The 20,013-nt window shown below is 37.8% G+C and overlaps 2 protein-coding genes across 2 annotated transcripts; both read left to right on the top strand.

Moving 5' to 3' along the window:
* Positions 1-4,814: 4,814 nt before the first annotated feature.
* On the top strand, positions 4,815-10,579 carry LOC148846924 (uncharacterized). Its single transcript, XM_088951250.1, has 10 exons — positions 4,815-5,434; positions 5,540-5,634; positions 5,896-5,963; positions 6,053-6,096; positions 6,338-6,415; positions 6,528-6,681; positions 9,456-9,599; positions 9,696-9,806; positions 10,048-10,113; positions 10,204-10,579. Exons 1-10 carry the CDS (start codon positions 5,148-5,150, stop codon positions 10,300-10,302), a joined length of 1,146 nt encoding a protein of 381 aa, XP_088807376.1. The 5' UTR covers positions 4,815-5,147; the 3' UTR covers positions 10,303-10,579.
* Positions 10,580-12,363: 1,784 nt separating this feature from the next.
* On the top strand, positions 12,364-18,521 carry LOC148846923 (Ribosomal protein L34). Its single transcript, XM_088949559.1, has 3 exons — positions 12,364-12,734; positions 17,944-18,040; positions 18,128-18,521. The coding sequence occupies exons 1-3, from the start codon at positions 12,473-12,475 to the stop codon at positions 18,198-18,200; spliced, it is 432 nt and encodes a 143-aa protein (XP_088805685.1). The 5' UTR covers positions 12,364-12,472; the 3' UTR covers positions 18,201-18,521.
* The last annotated feature ends 1,492 nt before the right edge of the window (positions 18,522-20,013 follow it).

The raw sequence follows: 20,013 nt of genomic DNA, 5'->3' as shown, positions 1-20,013 counted from the left end.
GTTTGGACTTAATCAGACTTTAATATATTGTGCTTAAAATGAAAAGAAAATTTAAAGAAAAAATTAATTACCTTTTAATTTATACATATATAATATATAAAAATATTAAATTTATTTATTATTAGTACAAGGGCAGATGATATATATATATATATATATATATATATATATAGTACGTATGTATGTATGTATGTATGTATATATGCATGTATATATATAGAGAGAGAGAGAGAAAGAGAGAGATTCGGTTTTTAATCAATTGGGATTGGATTAATTTCACTAAATCACAAATCACAGCATTATTGGTCAAAGAAAAAACCAAAAATTGATCCTTGGAAACCTACTTAGATAACATTTGTGGTTGCAAAGAAGCAATAGTAATAAACTTATTTGTGTGAAAATAAATTAAGACTCTGCACTGGCCCAGTGGGCTGGCAGGTCTGCAATGGGCCCCATTGAGAGCAAGGTTTAGCTGAATGTTTTAACTGTTCAACGGGCTGTAGAACCAATGATGAGGTTATCATGCATGAACCCACCATAAAAATGCAGGTTCTATGCATATAAATAATGACGTGAAACCTTATCATTGGTTCCACAGCCTGCTGAACAGCTAAAACTTTCAGCTAATTTGAATTCCCCATTGACATATTTCTGTTCTTTTTAAGATAAAAAAAAAACTGTGAGATCATTCATTAAAATAATCTAAAGAAGAGTTCATAGACATACAGTGAGAGAAAAAAAGGACAGTTTCATGTCATGGGATTGGAGCACTGCAGAAGACGGGACGGGGCCCAACATAATAAACATTGGGTTTGGGCAGCACAGTGTTGGGCACCATTGGGACTTGGTAGTTGTCACACCACACACGAACACGAAGATAGAGACTGAAGGGCCACCGCTGGACGCTGGACGCTGGCTGCAGGCCCAGCACAGCCATTACCGTATGCCGCACGGGTGGATTCAAAATGAAATCCATTAGGAGACAAAGTAGTACGTTCTACGTACACGTTTTCCTGACTACTACTACTTTCCCTCCTCAATCCTCTTCCTCTTTCTTTTTAGACAAGTAGTACCAATTTGCACCATTACGCTATGTTTGGTTTTAAGGAAAGAGTAGAGAAAGGAAGGAAAATGCAGGAAAGCTTATATAAGATTTGTAAAGATTTTTCTTCATTTCCTTTCCCTACTTTTTTCTTCAAACCAAACATAGCCTAATGAATCAGAATTTTTTCCTTTAATTTGTTTCTTGGTGCATTATATATACTAATACAAGTAGCATTTCAAATGAATGGAGCCACGTTGTATAATTAATATATGCATTTTTGGCTAATGGTAATGGTGCACCACTTCTAAAAATGTAATATGAGATTGGGGATTTAGCATTCCTAACGAAGATCTAAATTGGATCAAGTAGCTCCAATCTTGGTAATTTGGATTAACTGATCATGATGTGGGCTGTGGGACCAATGATAATGCCCCAAACAGCCATGCCAATCATAAATCCTAAGGGTTATTTGATAATGGTTGATATTTACTGGGACCCATTTGTTTTTCGGTAAGTTATTCATCCGAGTAGATGCATTTATCCAGGTAAATGTTTACTAAGAAAGAGTTATCCGGGTAATTGTATTTATCCATATTCTTTTATTTTCTATGTAAATAAGGCAATGACCATTTTAGCCATAAAAATCCATTATTATAAGGGGCATTTTTGTCCCATTCAAGTGTTGGCAACTTTCCCCCATGGTGGTAAAGTTATTTACTAGGTAAGTGATACCCATGAAAATAAACTTTCCCTGATCCCTACATAAATCAGAATAAAGAACATGGAATTTTTTATCAATGGGGAATCAAAATCCCATTGACCAACTTTCCCCCTCTCAAAATTTAGAAAAAAGAACGCCGCTTGAATTAAAAGGCTTATTGCTTTGCTTTTTTAGTTGATAAATTAATTAAATAATAAAATTTTAAAGGGTAAAGTGATGTATCCGGCTTCAATTTCAGCCATTAAAAAGCCCCACAACCATGCTAAAAGCTTATAGATCACTAAAAGATAAACTTTTTAATTCAGCATATTCAACTGTTATCCAACAGCCCCTGAATGAGAGATTGATTGCTTATGAGCAACATTCAATTAGGGGTGTTTCTCAATCCACTCGACTGCCATTGTGTTCTTCTAATCTGATCTCCAATCTTGTAACAATAACAATGAAAAAATACTGCATCCCCATACTACGACCATGTTTGGGAGTGCTTATTGGAAACAAGTGCTTATTTGGGCGGGGACTACATCATTAAGCACTTATTGTTGTTTGGGACATAAACCTGACATAAGTGTTTATTTTAAAAATAAGGATTTTAAGTACCCTTTTACAAAAACACTTTTATAAAAGTAATTTTATGGAAAGTACTTTTACGAAAGTAACGTATTTTTTATGAAAGAGCTTTTATAAAAGCAATTTTATGAAAGCACTTTTATAAAAAGTATTTTACCGAAGTAGTTTTATGAAAACACTTGTAAAAGTACTTTTATAAAACTTCTTATTGGAGGATTTCTGATTTCTGATTTATATTTTCTTAAAAGTACTTTTACAAAAGTGCTTATTAGAGGATTTTATAAAAGCACTTTTACAAAAGTGTTTTCATAAAAGCCCCGCAACACTTTTGTATTCACATTGTAGGATTTCTGATTTGTATTCACATTTACTTATTTAAGTGCTTATTAGAGAAAAAGACCACCAAATGTCTGACATAAAATAAGTGCTTATTAAGCACTTGAAAAAATTGGATGCCAAATGCAAATAAGCATTTATTTGTAAACACTTATTTAATAAACACTTATTTTTAACATTAGCACTCTCATGGCCTAACCCATTTGGAGGATTGGGACTTGTAAATAGGAGACCCAAAATTGGTAGGCCCTTAACTTAGTAATTTGGTGATAAAGCTATATAATACCCCTTTTCAAAATATCCTATGGATCATGCCTATAAAGCAATGATTTTAGACATCTTATATGAAGTAATTATTAATAAGTCACAGCCAGGAAACATGATTAAAATATTGAGAATATCTTACTTAATATACACCATGTATATTTGCAAAATTTGTTTGGGTGTTAATCACAAAACCAATCCCAACTTAATTAACATACCCAAAAACAGCCCAGCCCTATAAAACTATTGTTTTTGATAATTAGACGCTTGAAGTACATACCAAATCAGTGTTTTTAACACATTGTTGACCTGGTGACCCAATCACAAACTTAGTTGAGGGAACAATTAATCTGTAACCCACTATATTACAAATAATTGTTCACTCTGTCAACGACCCATCAACCTCAGTAACTGAACCGTTGGCCATTATTTATCCTGGTCAATGGAGTTTCTTATTTTGTAAATTTGATATCACAACTTGACCCGAATGAATGGACCACTGACCCGTTTGGGGTCGATTGGTTCAACCAAAATCAGTTCCCCTGAACTCCCCTACTCCAATGACAACCCAGGTACGTGCTACGAGTTCTCATCTGCCTCCCATGCAATGCACCCCCAAAACACTCCATATGCACATCTTAGCGTACATTGAGAATATCTCTCGCACTTGTGATTGGGAGATATTCTCAATACACAGTTGGGGGTGTGCTATGGGGCGCACGCAGATGTGAATACAAATCAGAAATCCTACAACGTGCCACCATTGGTTGATCTACTATATTGGGTCCTACTCCTAAGTCCTACCCATAGGTAATACGGTAATACCTAGTTTGTTTGATTCAAATTTAAGTTTGAGGTTTTGGATTTACTATATTCGAGATGATTGATTCAAGGATTAATGGCAAAATTTTGGGCAAACAAAGTTTGACAATGTAATTTGAGTCAAGAGTTTGTAAATAACAAATGTCAAAGGTTGATACCATATCTGATCCACCCTCCCAACACAACTTTATTTGGAATTCATTGGTTGGGCCTCAACAATGTACCGATTGACAAATAATGAACCAATTTGCAAGTAAGCAAGTACCTTAAACATTATGGTCCGACCACCACTTCTTTCTCAATTCTCAATTCTCAATTTCTCATTCATTTTCGTGACTCATAAAAAGAAAATATACTCTTGTTTAATTTTTACGTAAAATCCCTTCAACAATGATGTACATTAACATCAGACATCAGTACATAGTTACATCATACTAAATAGATGTAATTCAATTAACACATTACTTTTTAACTATTTCTCTTATATTTGTCGTACTCAGTACCTTGTTACTAAAACAATTCACGTGAGATTGCAAAGGACGGAGGTAATTCGTCCAGACTCCAGACCCCTACCCCCTCTTCGGCTCTTTCATTTTGGAATGATACAGTGGTACCGTACGTAACATGTGCCATTTGGGTGGGGGCCCATTACCCTACCCAAGAACCAAGATCTTCCCCTCTCCCAAATCCATCGGCCCTTCTCTTTCTTTTTCTTTTTTTTTTTAATAAATAAATATACACCTTATTCAAAATTCCCACTGTTCGAGACCTGAGCAGCTGCCCAGTATTCTGTTTCTTCTTTCTCCATTTCAAACTGACCGTTGATCAGTCGCCCGTCTCCGTCTGTCCTCTCTGCGTCTGCGAGGATCCTGGATGGGGTCCACCAAAATGTGGACCCTTTACTTGACACATGACACATCATTCATTCAATTTATTGAGAAAAATATTGAAGGGAATGAAATTAGTTAATTAAACATTTTCGAAAAAAAAGAAATTAGTTAATTAAAATTAATTAAGATTTAGAATACGCTAATCAGAGAGTCACGAAAGAAAGAAGAAAAAACATTTTATCCTTTTCCCTTCCGATTGGAACAAGCAATCCTTCTCTCTCTCTCTCTCTCACTTTTTTTTTTTCTGTAGAAAACATTACGTTACAAACGCCATTAGACTCGGTCTCTCTCTCTCTCTCTCTCTCTCTCGTCTCTGGTAGGGACTGGGACCCCTTTTTATCGCCCGCTTTATTACCCTCCTTTTCAGTACTATCTTTCTGATTTCTAGGGTTTTTGGTTTTCATTTTTTTTTAACCCAAAACCACAAAATCCATTTCTTCTTCTTCGTCATCTGTGATTGAATTCCTGGTTGCAGATAATTTTTAGTTTCCGCATCTCAATGACGACTTCTGTGAAGAACAACTTTTTACCCCCATCCATAATATCTAATCTACAAGACGTTCTAACTAGCAGAAAAGGTGGCAGCGACGAACACTCCAAGAAGACCGACGAATCCACAGAACCTTCTTCCTCTTCTTCCCCTCCCTCCTCTTCCGATCAGGATTGCTCCAAACCTGTTGTGTTAGTCACTAATGCGGATGGAATCGATGCCCCGGGCCTTACCTTCCTGGTTGAGGCTCTGGTCCGGCAAGGTCAATACAATGTTCATGTCTGCGCCCCCCAATCGTGGGTTCTCTTTTTCTCTCCATTTTTCTTCTTGTCATTTTATTTCTATCTGACCATATTGAGACGTTATCTGATTTTGTTCATTTCTGTACTACGGTGGCTTAGTGATAAATCTGTCTCCGGTCACTCGGTCACATTTTGCGAGACGCTTGCCGTGACTTCTGCTGAAATTAACGGGGCTACAGCTTACGAAGTTTCCGGTAATGCTGCATATATGCTTTCTTCCTTTCAAAGTTGTTTCGGCACTTTCTTAACTTCAACAGGGATTTGGGAGTTTTTCTTAAGAGTTACAGTTGTTGATAAGAATTGCTAAATTTTCTGGTTAATGGCTTTGAGATTTTGGATCATTACGTGCTTATTGCTATGTTTGTGCCCGTAAATATTTGGTAACTAAATGTGGTTTTGCTACCTATTGTATGTTTATAGTCTCAATATCCTCTGGTTATCATTTATTTAATCAGGTACTCCTGCGGATTGTGTCTCCTTAGCTCTTTCAGGGGCGTTGTTTTCGTGGTCAAAACCTGCGCTGGTATGGATTCACATGTTTTTTGCTGTAGTTCGTTATCCACCAAGTCTTATGCAAAGGCCGCACATAAGTTATTTCTGTTTGATGTTCAGGTCATAAGCGGAATTAACAGGGGGTCAAGCTGTGGGCATCAAATGTAAGTAAATGCAGGATGCAATTCCTTTCATTTAATTATTGGATCTCTTACCTTCGTTACTACATTACTTACTGAAATTAAGCACAACGTTTAAAATCTGCTCATTAATTAATATCTCACTTTTTAATGAAATTCTATGGCCACTATTATCCATTAAGCACAACCTTCCCTTTATTCTTTGTCATGTCTTCATTGTTCTTCATTGATAGATAAACGATTCTCATTTTGGGAAATCCTACAGGTTCTATTCAGGATCCGTTGCTGGTGCTAGAGAGGCTTTGATCTGTGGTGTACCATCCCTCTCTATATCATTAAACTGGTTAGTGCATGCTTTGATGCTTCGTTTTGTTTTTGTTATTATAATATACAGTCGCCTTTACTACATTCCAGCATATATTTATTACATGGTTGTCTTGTAATCTTTTTGCCAGGAAGAAGGACGAGAGCCGTGAAAGTGATTTCAAAGATGCGGTTGAGGTCTGTTTTCCATTGCTACATGCAGCCATAAGAGATGTTGAAAAGGGAGCTTTCCCCAAAAGTTGCTCACTGAATATTGAAATTCCCACTTCTCCTTCGACAAATAAGGTTTGCCTTTCTCATGCATTTGATTTTTTTTTTTTTAAGAAATGCATGTATTTTATGCAAGAGGGTACAAAGGGATGTAAAGGCCCTACAGGGCTATAGAAAAAGTTAGAGATCCTTTTTTTCCAAACTAAAGTTATGAAGGTAACAAGTTGTCACTAAACAAAAAACCCCTTTCTAGCCCTGATCTAACAAGACGATTGGTAAAGAGTTGTGTGGAAAAGTGGAGAAAGTGGATAAAGTGTCCCATTAAATTTTGTCTCCTTTTAATCCCATAAGGTAAAAGTAGCACACTTTCTCCTTTTTTGTCCATCATTGTCAAGTATTGATTATTGAGTCAGTTTCTATTGGAGGTGGGGAGTAATGAATGTCATGAAGTTGACAGGGTGTAGGCAGTAGAATCTCATATTTGAATTTTCTGTTTAGGTTATAATGTTCCCTGTGAATCATGTGGTGGACAAACCTTCCTAGTGTTTTATGTTATCTTGAATTGTTACTGGCGAAGCTTATTTGGTTAAAAAGTTGGATACACAGTTCAATCATATTGGTGATGCTTCAAAAGCTTTTGCTGATAATGTGGTCTAAGTTGAGAAGAAACATATGATGTCAATATCTATTTATTATTATCATTATTCTTGTTGTTGTTATTTGGTTCAGGGTGTTGGAGAGGCTATAAGAGTCCACTCAAGGTGACCAATATGATTGAAAAGGTGTAAGGGAGTTGTTATATGAGTGTATTGTTCCTGATCTCTAGGCAAGATAGGTTGAGAGATCTGTGCTTTTGGTTGTAGTAGCATAATTGTTTAAGATCTTGTGTCATAGGCCCAAAGTCTGTTCTGACCTGGCCCAGGCCTGGGCTATAGCCCTTAACATTAGGTGCTAAGCCTGGTCTGGCCCTGCCTATGACCACTCCTATCTGTAGGCGATCTTTTCTGCACGTGACAAAACTATCTTAGTTCACTTCTCCTCATTTTGTCACCTAGTGGTGGTTGGCTAGCTGAATGCCTGAATCCTGTTTTGCCATTCCATTCTGTTTAATGCCATATCCATTGTTAAATTATGATGCTTAAATCAATTTTTACTACTTTGATCCATGTCCTTTTTGGTATACTTCTAACCCTTCTAATCCCTTCAACTTGCAAAAGATCACTTAGTCTTATGGGTGCTGTAGATAGTCTTCTATGCACATGACCTGTGACCAAACCATCTTAGTTTATTTTCTCCACCACTCATTTTTTGAACATGTTATTTCTTGGCTGTCCAACACTACTCTATAGAGCATTGCTGGTTTTATAACAATTTCCTTTTAGCCTAAGTGGCATTCTCCTATCACATAAGACTCAAGCTACACCCCTACGTTTTGCCTGTCCTGCTCCAAGGTCACCTTCAGACATCTTTTGGTGTTCAATCCCATTTGTACTTCGATTTCTACTATTGTTATTAATTTTTTTTTTGAATGAGACTATTGTTATTAAATTTATATTGCATATATTCTGTTTTAGTCATACTTATTTTAAAACCTCTTGTTTCTAAGGAGTTGCCCACAAATCTAATTTTGTATTTGATCTATCTCTAGTTTCATCAATTAGTTCTGTCATTAGCAAACAACATAACATTGTCTATGTTTCCAAGAGTCTGTCCTGTATCTTTTTTTTTCCCTGATGAGCAGAGCCTGTCCTGTATCTTGCAAATCACCTTACAATTACAGTACATGTGAGTCCCCACAAATCTATTTCTAATTCTGAAATTTAAAGATTTAGCCGATCTCAACCCTTGTTGAACTGATAATAATACTGCCCTAGTTGCTGATAATAATAATGCCCTAGTTGCGAATACACAGGGTCTTGTGGTGTTTAGTTTTGCCCTTCTGTGATTTAGGAGCAAGGTCACTGACATGGCTTGTGATGCTACTGTTGGTTCAAAAGGAGAAAGGGTCCATTTGGGAGGGCTGAAGCTTTGATTGAGCTGTGTTGGAGAAGTCACCAAAAGAAGCTTGGGCAGAAATCCTTTTTTTTTTTTTTGTCTCTAGGAGAGCTATTTTAGGTTTATTTTTTGGGATTTTTCACCAGACATGACTTATAGGCTATCCAGGCAGGGCCCACCTTGTAAAGCCATAAGCTGCTACTTGAAAGTTGAAAGTTTCAAAGGCCTCCCAAACCGCTAAATGGGCACAAAAAGTGTCTACATGAAAATATAAATCTCTTCTTTTTCTAGGCCACAGATGGTGGATCATGAGGGCAGAGCTCCTCTACATTGGCCTTCTCTGCTTCATGGACTAATATGGTAACTGAGGGTGATTGCTAGGTTGTAATTATTTTGCATCTTAATGGGTTGATGGCCCTTGGATCTTAATGCATTGATGTCCCTCGGACCCTAAGATACTTTATTAGAGAAGAAAGAGCATTGGCTTCCAACATGAACTGTGGGTTCAAGACCCAAAGGTTGGCTAAAGGATTTGCTAACTCATTACATAGGGACAGAGGTTAACAATGGTATGGTTATATTGGGGGGGGGGGTTCCAGCCCCAGGATTGAACATATAAAAATGATTATAGTTTAAAATCACTCATATGACAGCTTTTTGCTGTTTCCATGTTCTAGTCCCCCCTCTTTCCAAAACCTTTGAGATATTTGGTTTCACCATTTATTAGTGAGATCTAATTGCAGTTACTGATGAAAAAAGGAGATTGTTATGAAAGAACTATGGTCTCCGTTTGCCAATCAATAGGTTCTTTTTCATCATTCTCTCGTATGTATATTATGCTTGTATTTTTGTAGGGTTTCAAAGTAACGCGACAGAGTTTCTGGAGGTCTGTTCCAACCTGGCAAGCTGTCTCAGCAAACAGAGCTGGGCACTTCATGTCCAACCAACAAAGCCTTGGCATGCAGCTCGCACAGCTCAGTCGAGATGCATCTGCAGCTGTGAGTATATTTCCTGGAATACCTTGTGCCATGGTACTGAATCTCTGAGTTTAGTTTTTTTCAGCTCTTCAAATCTCATCATTATGTCCTTCACAGGGAGCAGCACGCCGCGTTAACACACAAAAGAAGAATGTGGAAATAGAATCAGTAGGGGTTGCTGGAAAACCTAATTCAGGACGAGCAGTGAAGAAATTTTTCCGTCTAGAGGTATATCATCATATATGATGATTATATGAACATTTTAGAAACAGGGAAGATCAACATTGGTTTATGATTATTGTTTCTATTATATGAACATTTTAGAAACAGGGAAGATCTCTTTCTCCATGCCTTTCTGTTTCCCATTGCTTGGTATAAATATCAATCCTTGCGTTTGTGGGCCTTCTTTTTGTTACTTTTAGTTGGAGTTCCTATGGGGTTTGCTGAGTAGGTCTTTCTGTTAATGCAGTTCTTGGACAAGGAGCTAGAAGATATGGATGAAGATCTGGATTGTAGAGCGCTTGAAAATGGATTTGTGAGTTAAACTCTGTCGATTTTTCTTCCTTTTAACTTTTTTTGCACAATGGATATAGCTAAGTCTCTCTTTCTCTCTCTTATAAAATAGGTGGCAATTACTCCCTTGTGTTTATCATCACATGTTGAGCCTGAAACTCAAGCATCCGCCTCTGACTGGATTGCTACTGCTACTGTGAGTGAACAGTGAGCTTCCTCAGATTGACGTGGTCCGTAATTTGTGTACATTTGAAGATGGACGGCCCTGTTGATCAATTACCAATTCAACTTGCAAATGATTATGGTTTGTGTTTTTTTTTTTTTTTTCTTTTTCATTTTTTTTTTGTATTTTATGAAGCCGAAGCTTCCTCTTAAATTTTAACTTAAGAAGGTTGGCATGCTGTGGTCACCATGCCCGGTCTATTCAGTTTCAATTGAAACAAGCGTGTAACTTTTTTCTTATTTATTATATATCTTATTTATTTTTATCTGGATGGGTTGAGTTGGTTTGCTTTTCTAGTTTTAATTGGATATGGCGGGGTCTGTGTTAACGAATTGAAATCAAGTGTTGCCTTTATGGCATGCTTTGTGTACTTTCTTTGGTTTCTTAGAACGAGTTCCTTTCATTACTCTTAAAACTCACAAACGGCTGGGCTAAAAGAGTCCACGTTCATTTCCTTTGTTTTCTTCCTTCCCGGATCAATGCATTGCATTTATAATTGCTTGTTCTGTTCTGTTCATTCTGTTCTGTTCTGAGGCTTATACCATTTACTTGTGAGTTTAGGCAATCCCTGTGTTATCCATCATTCATGACCAGGACACGGATCCCAATGTTTTAGTTATTGGGCATGATCACGTTGTAATTGAATCCATCACTTTACCAATCTAATGACCTAAATTGTTATATGTAGGCCTTTTTTTTTGCACTGCATTTCATTCGTAACCGGTGCAAGAGTGGAATTCTATTTTGTTATTGGTTTAGCTTTTACATTGGTTTGCACTTTGCAGTGTGGATTAAGGGTAAAAAATAGAATGAACTTAATGTAAAATTGAAGCATTAACAATGTTTCATGTATAAACATGATATGCTTGGTACATATTGGTTTTCAGGGTCATCTGTTGTTTCCAAAAATAGAGGATTTAGGTGATTTTACTCTTTTGAAATGTTAAAAAGATGTGACAGGACTTCCCTCTGATTATGAAATTAAAAAGTTAAAAGGAGTTTGGATCAACAAAAATTCTTGATATACTTTGAGCCTTGACCAGAACTTGTAGTCTTGTCTTTTTCATATTCATGCATTCGTACTTGTTAACTGGTTTCGTTCTCAACTTTCTCGTTTTGAAATAAAAAGTTGGAAGGCGGATTAATCAGGTCAGATCTGGTTCTGGTCTACAGAACTCTGGTCTGGGTCAGAAGGTTCTCACTTTGGCACCAACAGTACGATTAGGCAGCCCCAACTCCTCTTGTTGGTTGCTATACAAATTACAGATAACAACAACAAATCGAAAGTTGAGAATTTGTGAGTGCTATCTCCTATCGCCATAGGATAGGAGTATGGGGACTGGGAGTCCCACCATGGAGCCCTTAGATCCTGTAATGTAAACCCAAAATCCTGAACACTCCCATCTCCCATAAGCCAAAGCTACCCCTTGTATGAATTATCATGTATCACAGGCACAGCTCAACCCAGTCTCTCCATCATATTGATTCCATGATTCACAACGTTATATATATTCTCTTCTTTACTCGACATCCAAAACTAGACTAGAGTACTTGAATTCTGACGACGATAGCCATGAACATGATCCATGGGCAATCTAGTCCCAACAACCGGTCGGTCTGAAGAACCATTGCAGCTGTGCATTGGGAACATCTCCCTTGTCATTCGTGGCAAGATGTTCCTGACGTACAGATGCAACGGCTCTTGGGACGGTTGTTGGGACCGTCCATGCGGATTCTCAATGTATGGCTGCAATGGCTTGTTGGGACGTTATTGAGACTGTGTATTGGGACGAGATTTCTTCTTGCTTTGATGGGGACCCTACCCATAACGGCATAACCACCCAGTGAGCCAGTGACCTTACCAATACCAACTGATCAGTTCACGGTTGGCACCGTCCATATGGATTGTGTTTCTACTGAGCCCGTCACAAAAGACAAGTACTGGATTGGGCTTGTCACGTATCTATCTCTATACAACAAGGGAAAGCCCAAGCTGGCCCATGTATTTTCCATTTCCCAACCACAACGGGAACCGTTATGGTCTGTTAAACCAGTTAAAAAAATACTCCAAAAACTAGCAGTTGGACCTGGACCGTGGGTTCTGCAGTTTCCTTTCATCCGCCTTAGGGTTTAATGGTACAACAGATTTTGAAGAAAAATGTCTTCCAAAACCTTAGCTCGGACTGGCGCTTCTCTGTTCACTCGCTTCCTCAATCCATTGCTTCACCAGAAACCAAGTTCAACTCACAGCCTCGTCGTCCAGAGCTCTGAAATATGCCCACAACTGTGTCCATCTTTTTCCAAGTTCCAGGCCTCTCTCCATTTGCGGGAAAGCAGCGATGCAACCCCACAAAAGGTGGCTTCTGAAAGTTTTTTGTATCCATGCGGCCTTCCTTCACTACGATTTTTCTTACCGGACGGTAATCCTTCATTCTCTTTGTCGCCTTTTACTTTCCTGTCTGTGATTTTTTTTTTTTTTTTTTTTTTCCATTTGGAGATTTGAATCATTGCTGTCCTCCATTCGATTTATTTTATTAGGTATTTGCCTCAAGACGTGGGATTCGATTACGTTTTAACTGTTTTTACCGAAACCCAGATTTTTATTTCATCTCTTTGTTGGTTCTGAGAAGCACCGGACTCCAGAGATGGGAAATAATTCTCTTTATTTCTAAAGTTGTTGGTTGAATACATGGGGTTGTACTTCAATAATTTCAAGTACTGTGAAGCATATCGTGAAAGGGAAAGGGAAAAAAAGAAACCTTTTTCTTCGCAGTTTTGATAAAATATCATAGAGAGAAAAAGGGTATAGCATTGTTGAAACAGACTTATGAGAATTCATAGAATGACATTGCATTGAACTGTTGTGGATGAGTAACGATGATTCATTGTTTGGGCAGTAATTTTAGGTGGATTGTTTTATAAAATCGTATCATACTAAATCTTCTGGCCTATATTTTTGAGGTGTGTTTTGCTTTTCTTTGTTCAAATTAAGATTCGTAATCCTAACTTTCCTGCTTAATAAACTGACACTTCTTATATTATTTATGAAAAAGAAGGAAGAAACCATGCTATTTGTTGGGTTTGAAGCTCACCGATTATTTTTTAGTAATAAAAATAAAATTTATTAAAAGAAAAGAGAAAATAGAAGAAAGGTGACAAGAAGTCACCCAAAAGAAAAAATAAAAAAACTTTTTACCCACCACAAATCACAACTCCAATACTCAACATTACAAACAAAACTGAAAAATATCACAGAGGGAAAACAAGGGTATTGCATTGTTGAAATGACTTCTGAGAATTTTCAGTATGGCATTGTATTGAACTATTGTGGATGAGTGGTGATGATTCATGGTTGTTGGACCATAATTTTATGTGGGATGTTTTATAAAATTGTATCATACTAAGCTAAGTAAGGCATTTAGCATCTTGTGGCATATATTTTTTGAAGTGCATTTTCCTTTTCCTTTCCAAATTAAGATTTGTAATCCTAATTTTCCTCCTTAATGAACAAAAACCCGTGACATAATCCTAATTTTCATAATCTATCAAAAAAAGAAAGATTTGTAATCCTGGTTAATGAACAGAAAATTTGTGACATTATTTTTGAAAAAGAAAGACAGACAACTATACTATTTGTTGGGGTTGCAGCTTACTGGTTAATACAAAAGATGAAGAACATTACGAAACTTAAAAATTGAATGCTTGAGATAAGGCATGGATAACTATTGGCCATATGAAAACTATCTTAATGGTTGCTAATTACCATTCCTGGTGACTTATCTGCATAAAAAGGGGGTCATGCCCAATGTGATGGTTGACAGAGTATAACAGTAAGGAATGCTCTCTTGGAATGTGATACTGTGGGAAACTTGGTGGAAGCACTCCCTGGGAGGAGCAGAGGAGACAGATGCAAGCTAGAGGTTACTGCATGCTGGAAGTGGTGATAGGTTGGTGGTGTTACAATCAAATTCAGGGGGCTACAGTGATAAGTTGTACCAGATCTGCAGGATGTTGAGGACTGAAAATGCTTTTGTTTTCTTGTCTTCTTGCTTATTGTTTATGTTTTCTGTTTTTGACTGCTGCTGCAGCTTCTACTCTCTACCTATTGGACCAACATTTCAAAATAGTTTTAAATGATGGTAACTCTTTTTAACAAAAGTTGATGGGGTGACTCTGAACAAAACATCCGGAGAGCTTATGGAAGAATTTGATCATTATGGAGGAGGTTTACTCAATGGTAACTTGGTAAGGAATGTAGGTGGTTGATGTAAGGATGCATTATCAGAGTGGTGCATTGAATTCATTGAATGAGGAGATTGGACGGGGAATGATAATGATGTGTATATGAGTTCTTTGGCCTGGGGAATATGTTTCAAGGTATACACATGAGTTATTTGGTTAGAAATAAGCCCTACTATAGTATGAGGGAAGGGATTTGGGTTACCAGTGTCATAAGTTTCAATTAAGAGTCATAATGAAACCTGTCAAGTGATTTACAAAAGGGAGCATAGAAAGAGGAATAAATTACAATTCAATTCTAATAATAATATGCAGTCTGATTTGTACCCACTGATAAATTGGTGCAAGAGCAAGCATGTTAAAACTGGAAATTTCTGAATTTTTATGTATTTTCAGTTATTAGGCATATTTTGTTCATTTTATATGTCGTCAGTGGGGTCAGGCCTTAGAGTTTGATTTTTCCGGTCACAGTTGTGTTTAAAATTTCAGTCATTGGTTAACTCATTTAAGAAAGTAAGTTCACATAACTAGATGTGCCTACTGATAGAAAACTATAAGCATATACCTCTTTTAGTTTTCCTTTATATTTTTCATCAACACTCTTTTGCTGCCATTGGCCTTTCTTTGTAAATGCTGCTGATCTCTCCTTTTTCTTGTTCTCTTCTTCAAACATACTGTAATGATAATTAGGTAAAGTAGGCTAGGTCACTAATAGCATTGGGGAACCTTTTGTTTTGTTGGATTAGAAGATCAGCAAACAATCTCACCGATCAGGAAAAAAGAATCAGCAAACAATCTGGCAGATTTGTTGTCAGGGTCTGGGGTTACAAGGGAAGGGATGTACTTGGAAATAACACTTCCAGGGTAAAGAATTAAGGGTACATGGTGGGGGGGGGGGGAATCTGCAATATGCCCTTGAAGGGCATGGAATTGGTATCTACAATATAGATTAGTACCTCAGTATGTATTACAATCAAATGATCAATAAAAGTTTTCAGTTACCAATAAGAGAAGGTCAAGCAACTTCCCTAATCTCTATTTTTGTCACACTGAGGACAATGCCACTGACCTTAACTATTCATCAAGTTGTTGACTGTTTGGATTTTCCAAGTGTCGAATCCCCCAGTCCCATGCTTTTGAAAGGCATGCCTTGCCCTGCCTAGGCTCAAAGGTATGGCTCAATTTGTAGGGTGTTTCACCTGAACCTAGGTGTGCCTCACTTCATGTTGCTATACTTTGATTAATTGAATTTGATGCTTTAATAGATAAGTTACTATATTATAAGTTGTAGTTTGATTTTAGAGTCTAACATTAAGCCCATGTAGGAATAGAACCTGCATGGCCACAACCTTTATTACACTAACCAATTAAACTTACAGGTTTTATGTCTGCATTTTAATTTTCCATAAATCACTTCATTAAGGTATTTGCCTCCGCATGTTGATCATGCCTCAGGCTCTAGAAACCCCTCCTGCTTTAGTTGCATTTCTTGCTTTTGATTTAGTCCCTTGTTCCATGTTGACCCTATACCTCACTTTGTTTTTGCCTTCAAGTGATATTAGCTGCCCAATGTTAAAACTTTTTAAAATTGAAAACTAGCCTAATGGTCAACGTCTTTTTGGAAACAGGGCCAAGGCTTTGAGTTTGAAGCTGAAATCTCTGCTATGAATAGAGGGTGAAGAGGTGAATATGCTTGTTGGACCTTTAGGGCTCAACATCATACACTCTCTTTGCCCAATATATATAAAGAATTCTAAAGCAAGCCTTTTCCTGTTTTTAGTGCCTATGTGGTCAAGGCATTGCCTAGTTAACATCTCAGAAGTGCAAGCTTGTTCCTTGACTTAAAATCTCCAAGTCTAGACATAGCACAACTGGGTCCCCATAGGGTACTTATTTGCTTAGGGAACTGCCTTGAAAATGCTTTTCTATTCCTTCATTTGACACAAATGGAGGCAGTTAGTTGCATCCTGTCCTTATTTTTTAAGGATTGTTTTTCCATCCCATTTAATGGTTTTGTATTTGATTCCCTTCTTACATTACATCTGAATTTAATTTGTGCTCAAAGTACATGTTACATTAAATTTAATTATTGCACCATATGATATGACTAAATTATTCTCCTAAATTTTGTATCTACGATTTTGTCTTCAAATTAAATAAAGTACTATAACCTATTAGATTTTGACGCTCCACACTTTTGCTCAACCTACTATTAGCGGATAACTGTGATTGAAGATAAATTTTGAAAAAGTAAGTCAAGAGGCCCTCCACTTGCCTAGCATGCAAGGGCTTCACTAATACAAAAATAAGAAGGGCAAAAGCTGAAGTATAGTTCAGAGACCCAAGATGGATATGTGTAACTTTATAGAAAGAAAAAGAAGATGTACTAGTAGTATCTTTTACTACATAATGCCTTGGGCTCACATCTAGACAACCACCCCAAAACTTTATTCCATCTATTTCCCCTCCCATCCCCCTCCCCCACCTCTTGCATGTGCAAAAGCACAGGCCACTCAACTAGTATTATATAAACCAACGTTTTAAAAAGCAACCCGGAATCGGAACCGTTTTGGCCACCGGTTTCTGGGTCGATGGTCCGACCATCTGGTTCAAATGGATGGCCCATTCTGACAAACAAATTAAAAGATTAAAAAAATGGTAAAAAACCGTTGAATGGTCGACAGGTCGACGGTTCGATCGGTTGACCGCCCGGGTCAATGGACTTTGTTTTTTCAACGGTTTTTGGCCAAAAACCGGGTTTGGGGTAAAACGGAACCAGTTGCCTGGACAGTTCCTGGGCCAAACGGTCTGACTGTACGGGTCAACGACGGTTCGGAAACCTTGATATAAACTGGCTCTGTGATGTTGAAGTGTTTACAAGATAGATGTGTTTTTTACAGCATTATAAAGGCCAGGTTTTAAACATTTACTTTAAAATTAATTCAATTATTAATTTATACTCTGGCCAGAGAAAGGCAACCAGGACAAAGGTTGTAGACTTGTAGGTTAGTTCTTCCTGACTAGTGTTTGACTAAACTATAGATCATGGTTTGATGGATATACTCATATTTTGAACTGATCTGAACCTAAAAATCAGTGGTTCAAGCTTTCAGGCAAGAATTAAACAGAAGCAAACAAGTCATTCAAAAGGGCCAGAAGCTGGGTGAATCACATTGGTGCAAAATCAAAACTTTATATTTTGCAGCTTACAAAGCAACCAGTTGAAGTAAAATTCTGGTTGCTTATGTTTACATTATGCAGAATGGTCAAGAGTTTCTATCTTCAATTGTCCATCCCCTTCATGTTTACTCATGTTGCCTTTGACACTTCTGATCTTGTGGTTCTCAATTAGTGTTTGTAGCTTAAGTTTGTGCACATTGTGTTGTTTAGGGGATGTTCCTTCAAGGGAACCGATGCTCTTACTTCCCAAGCGAACGTATCAACCCAGCCACATCAAGCGTAAGAGAACCCATGGATTCTTTGCTCGGTAAATATTTTTCCTTTCATCTATCATATGTATCTTTGCAAGTAAAATGACAATCCTGTAACTGATGTTCTTGCTGTTTATAAACAGCAAGGAGACTAAGGGTGGACGGAAAGTGATTGCTAGGAGGATTGCAAAAGGTCGAGCAAGAATCACGCCATGAGAACAAGCCAACTTTCTTGTCAACACACTCACATTCTCTATTCATAAGGCCAGAAGAAGCCTGTTTCTTTTTGTTGTGTCTCAGCTTATACTTCAATGCTTCCAAGGAATGTGCTTAATTAGATAAGATAGCCTTGCTTTTTTTGTTTTTTGTTTTCCTGGGTGTTTGATTAGACGTTGCAAGAATTCCTTTACCCTTTATCCTTGGAATTTGTCCAAATAAGTAGGGCATCATGTTTAATCGTTTATGATTCTGGTGGAAGTTTTTCCCTACCCGGGATCATCAAAATCTTGATATGGTGAGCCTAGTCTGTTACTTGGATATCGATGTGGGTGGTTGAATGCTGATGAATTTGATTCGCGATCAGGATTTCCTGGTGGATGGTAATTGGTAATCAACCTGACTGGTTCTGTGGCGATTGTATGTGCCACCAAATATTGATATATAAGCTCTGGTCTGTGAATTTGGTGTCCTTCAATACCACATTGGGTCGTAGGAATGACTTGACATGACAGCACTCTCGTAGTCTCATTGCGTAGTGTAAATGTTAAGCTCTCAACCAATCGAGGACTGGCTCGTTGGTGTGTTGGCTGTGTTATCCCAACATCGACGTGGAATCAAATCCCATGGGAAAGTGAGGTAAAAGGGGCAATGAAAAACTCTGATTTTTTTTAAATAAATTACAAAGAACCCCCTGTAATATAGGGTCAATAGCAAAGACTCCCCTATAATTTGCAACAAAGACCCCCTGAACTTTAGTCGTTAGACAAATGCCCCCTTTCACTGGTATTCCGTCAATTAACTTCAAAAAATATTTTCATTCAGTTATTTTAATTTTTTTAAATCCCCAAATTACCCTTTCCAGCAAATAAGCTTGGCAAGACTAACGGTGTAGCCGACAAGGAAGGGAAGAGAGGCACCGCCAGCAAAAGAAAATTCGAGACCACAAGCATCTCTCCCCACTCATCTCTCTCATGGCCTCTGCTATCACCACCGCCTACTCATCTTTTCCGGTTGGCTCACGCCGCTCCATTCAAGTCTCTTGGGAGGCGATTTGGTCATGACTCAGTTGGTTCCTATCGTGCTTTCTACATGGTCTGTAAGTTGGTGAACAATCAGCTTCCTTATTTGCTTGAATTAACCTCTGGTTTTAAGAGAACTACTGAAGGTTTTAGTTGGATTTTTCTCCCCAATTGTTGTGGCGTTCTGGGCTTCAATAAATTTCATATTGATGTAAATGGGTTAGGGAAGGATGGGGCCATTATTGCACGTGTTGGTGGATTCTGAAGGTAGGTTCTTGGACATTTCTGCTAGTTGGCCAATTTCAATGAATCCATGCACCATTTTACGCCAGACGAAATTCTTTTTGTAGGTTGAGGAATCCAAGGAACTGTTGAATGGAACTCCCACTAAGCTGAGTGAGGGCAATTTGGTTCCTCAATATGTATTGGGGGGCTCTTGCTGTCCTCTCTTACCTTGGGTTATCACACCTTTCAGCAAGCCACGCAAGGATGACGGAGACGGTTCAAATTCTATGAAAGTGGCATTTAATTCTGCTCATAATCACATAATGGAATTGGTTAGCTTGCGAGGGTGAGGGCACGCTGGCGGCTTCTTTCTGTGAAGTCGAAATAAAAATGCACCGAGTCCTTCCCATTTGTTATTTGTTACGGGTTATCTACTGCATACTTTTCTTGCCAAGCAGAGTGAGCTGCTACCAGATGAAACTGAGGATTATTTGATGGAACAGAACTTTCCTCTGTTTGATGGGAAGGGAAATTAAAGTGGAGAAAGGGTCAGAGCTGCACTTGCT

This window comes from Nelumbo lutea, chromosome 6 (assembly GCF_056320005.1).
Source record: "Nelumbo lutea isolate HS-2025 chromosome 6, American lotus-T2T, whole genome shotgun sequence".
Taxonomy (NCBI): domain Eukaryota; kingdom Viridiplantae; phylum Streptophyta; class Magnoliopsida; order Proteales; family Nelumbonaceae; genus Nelumbo; species Nelumbo lutea.
The sequence above is the reverse complement of the archived record's forward strand: the minus strand, read 5'-3'. Positions and strand labels throughout refer to the sequence as shown.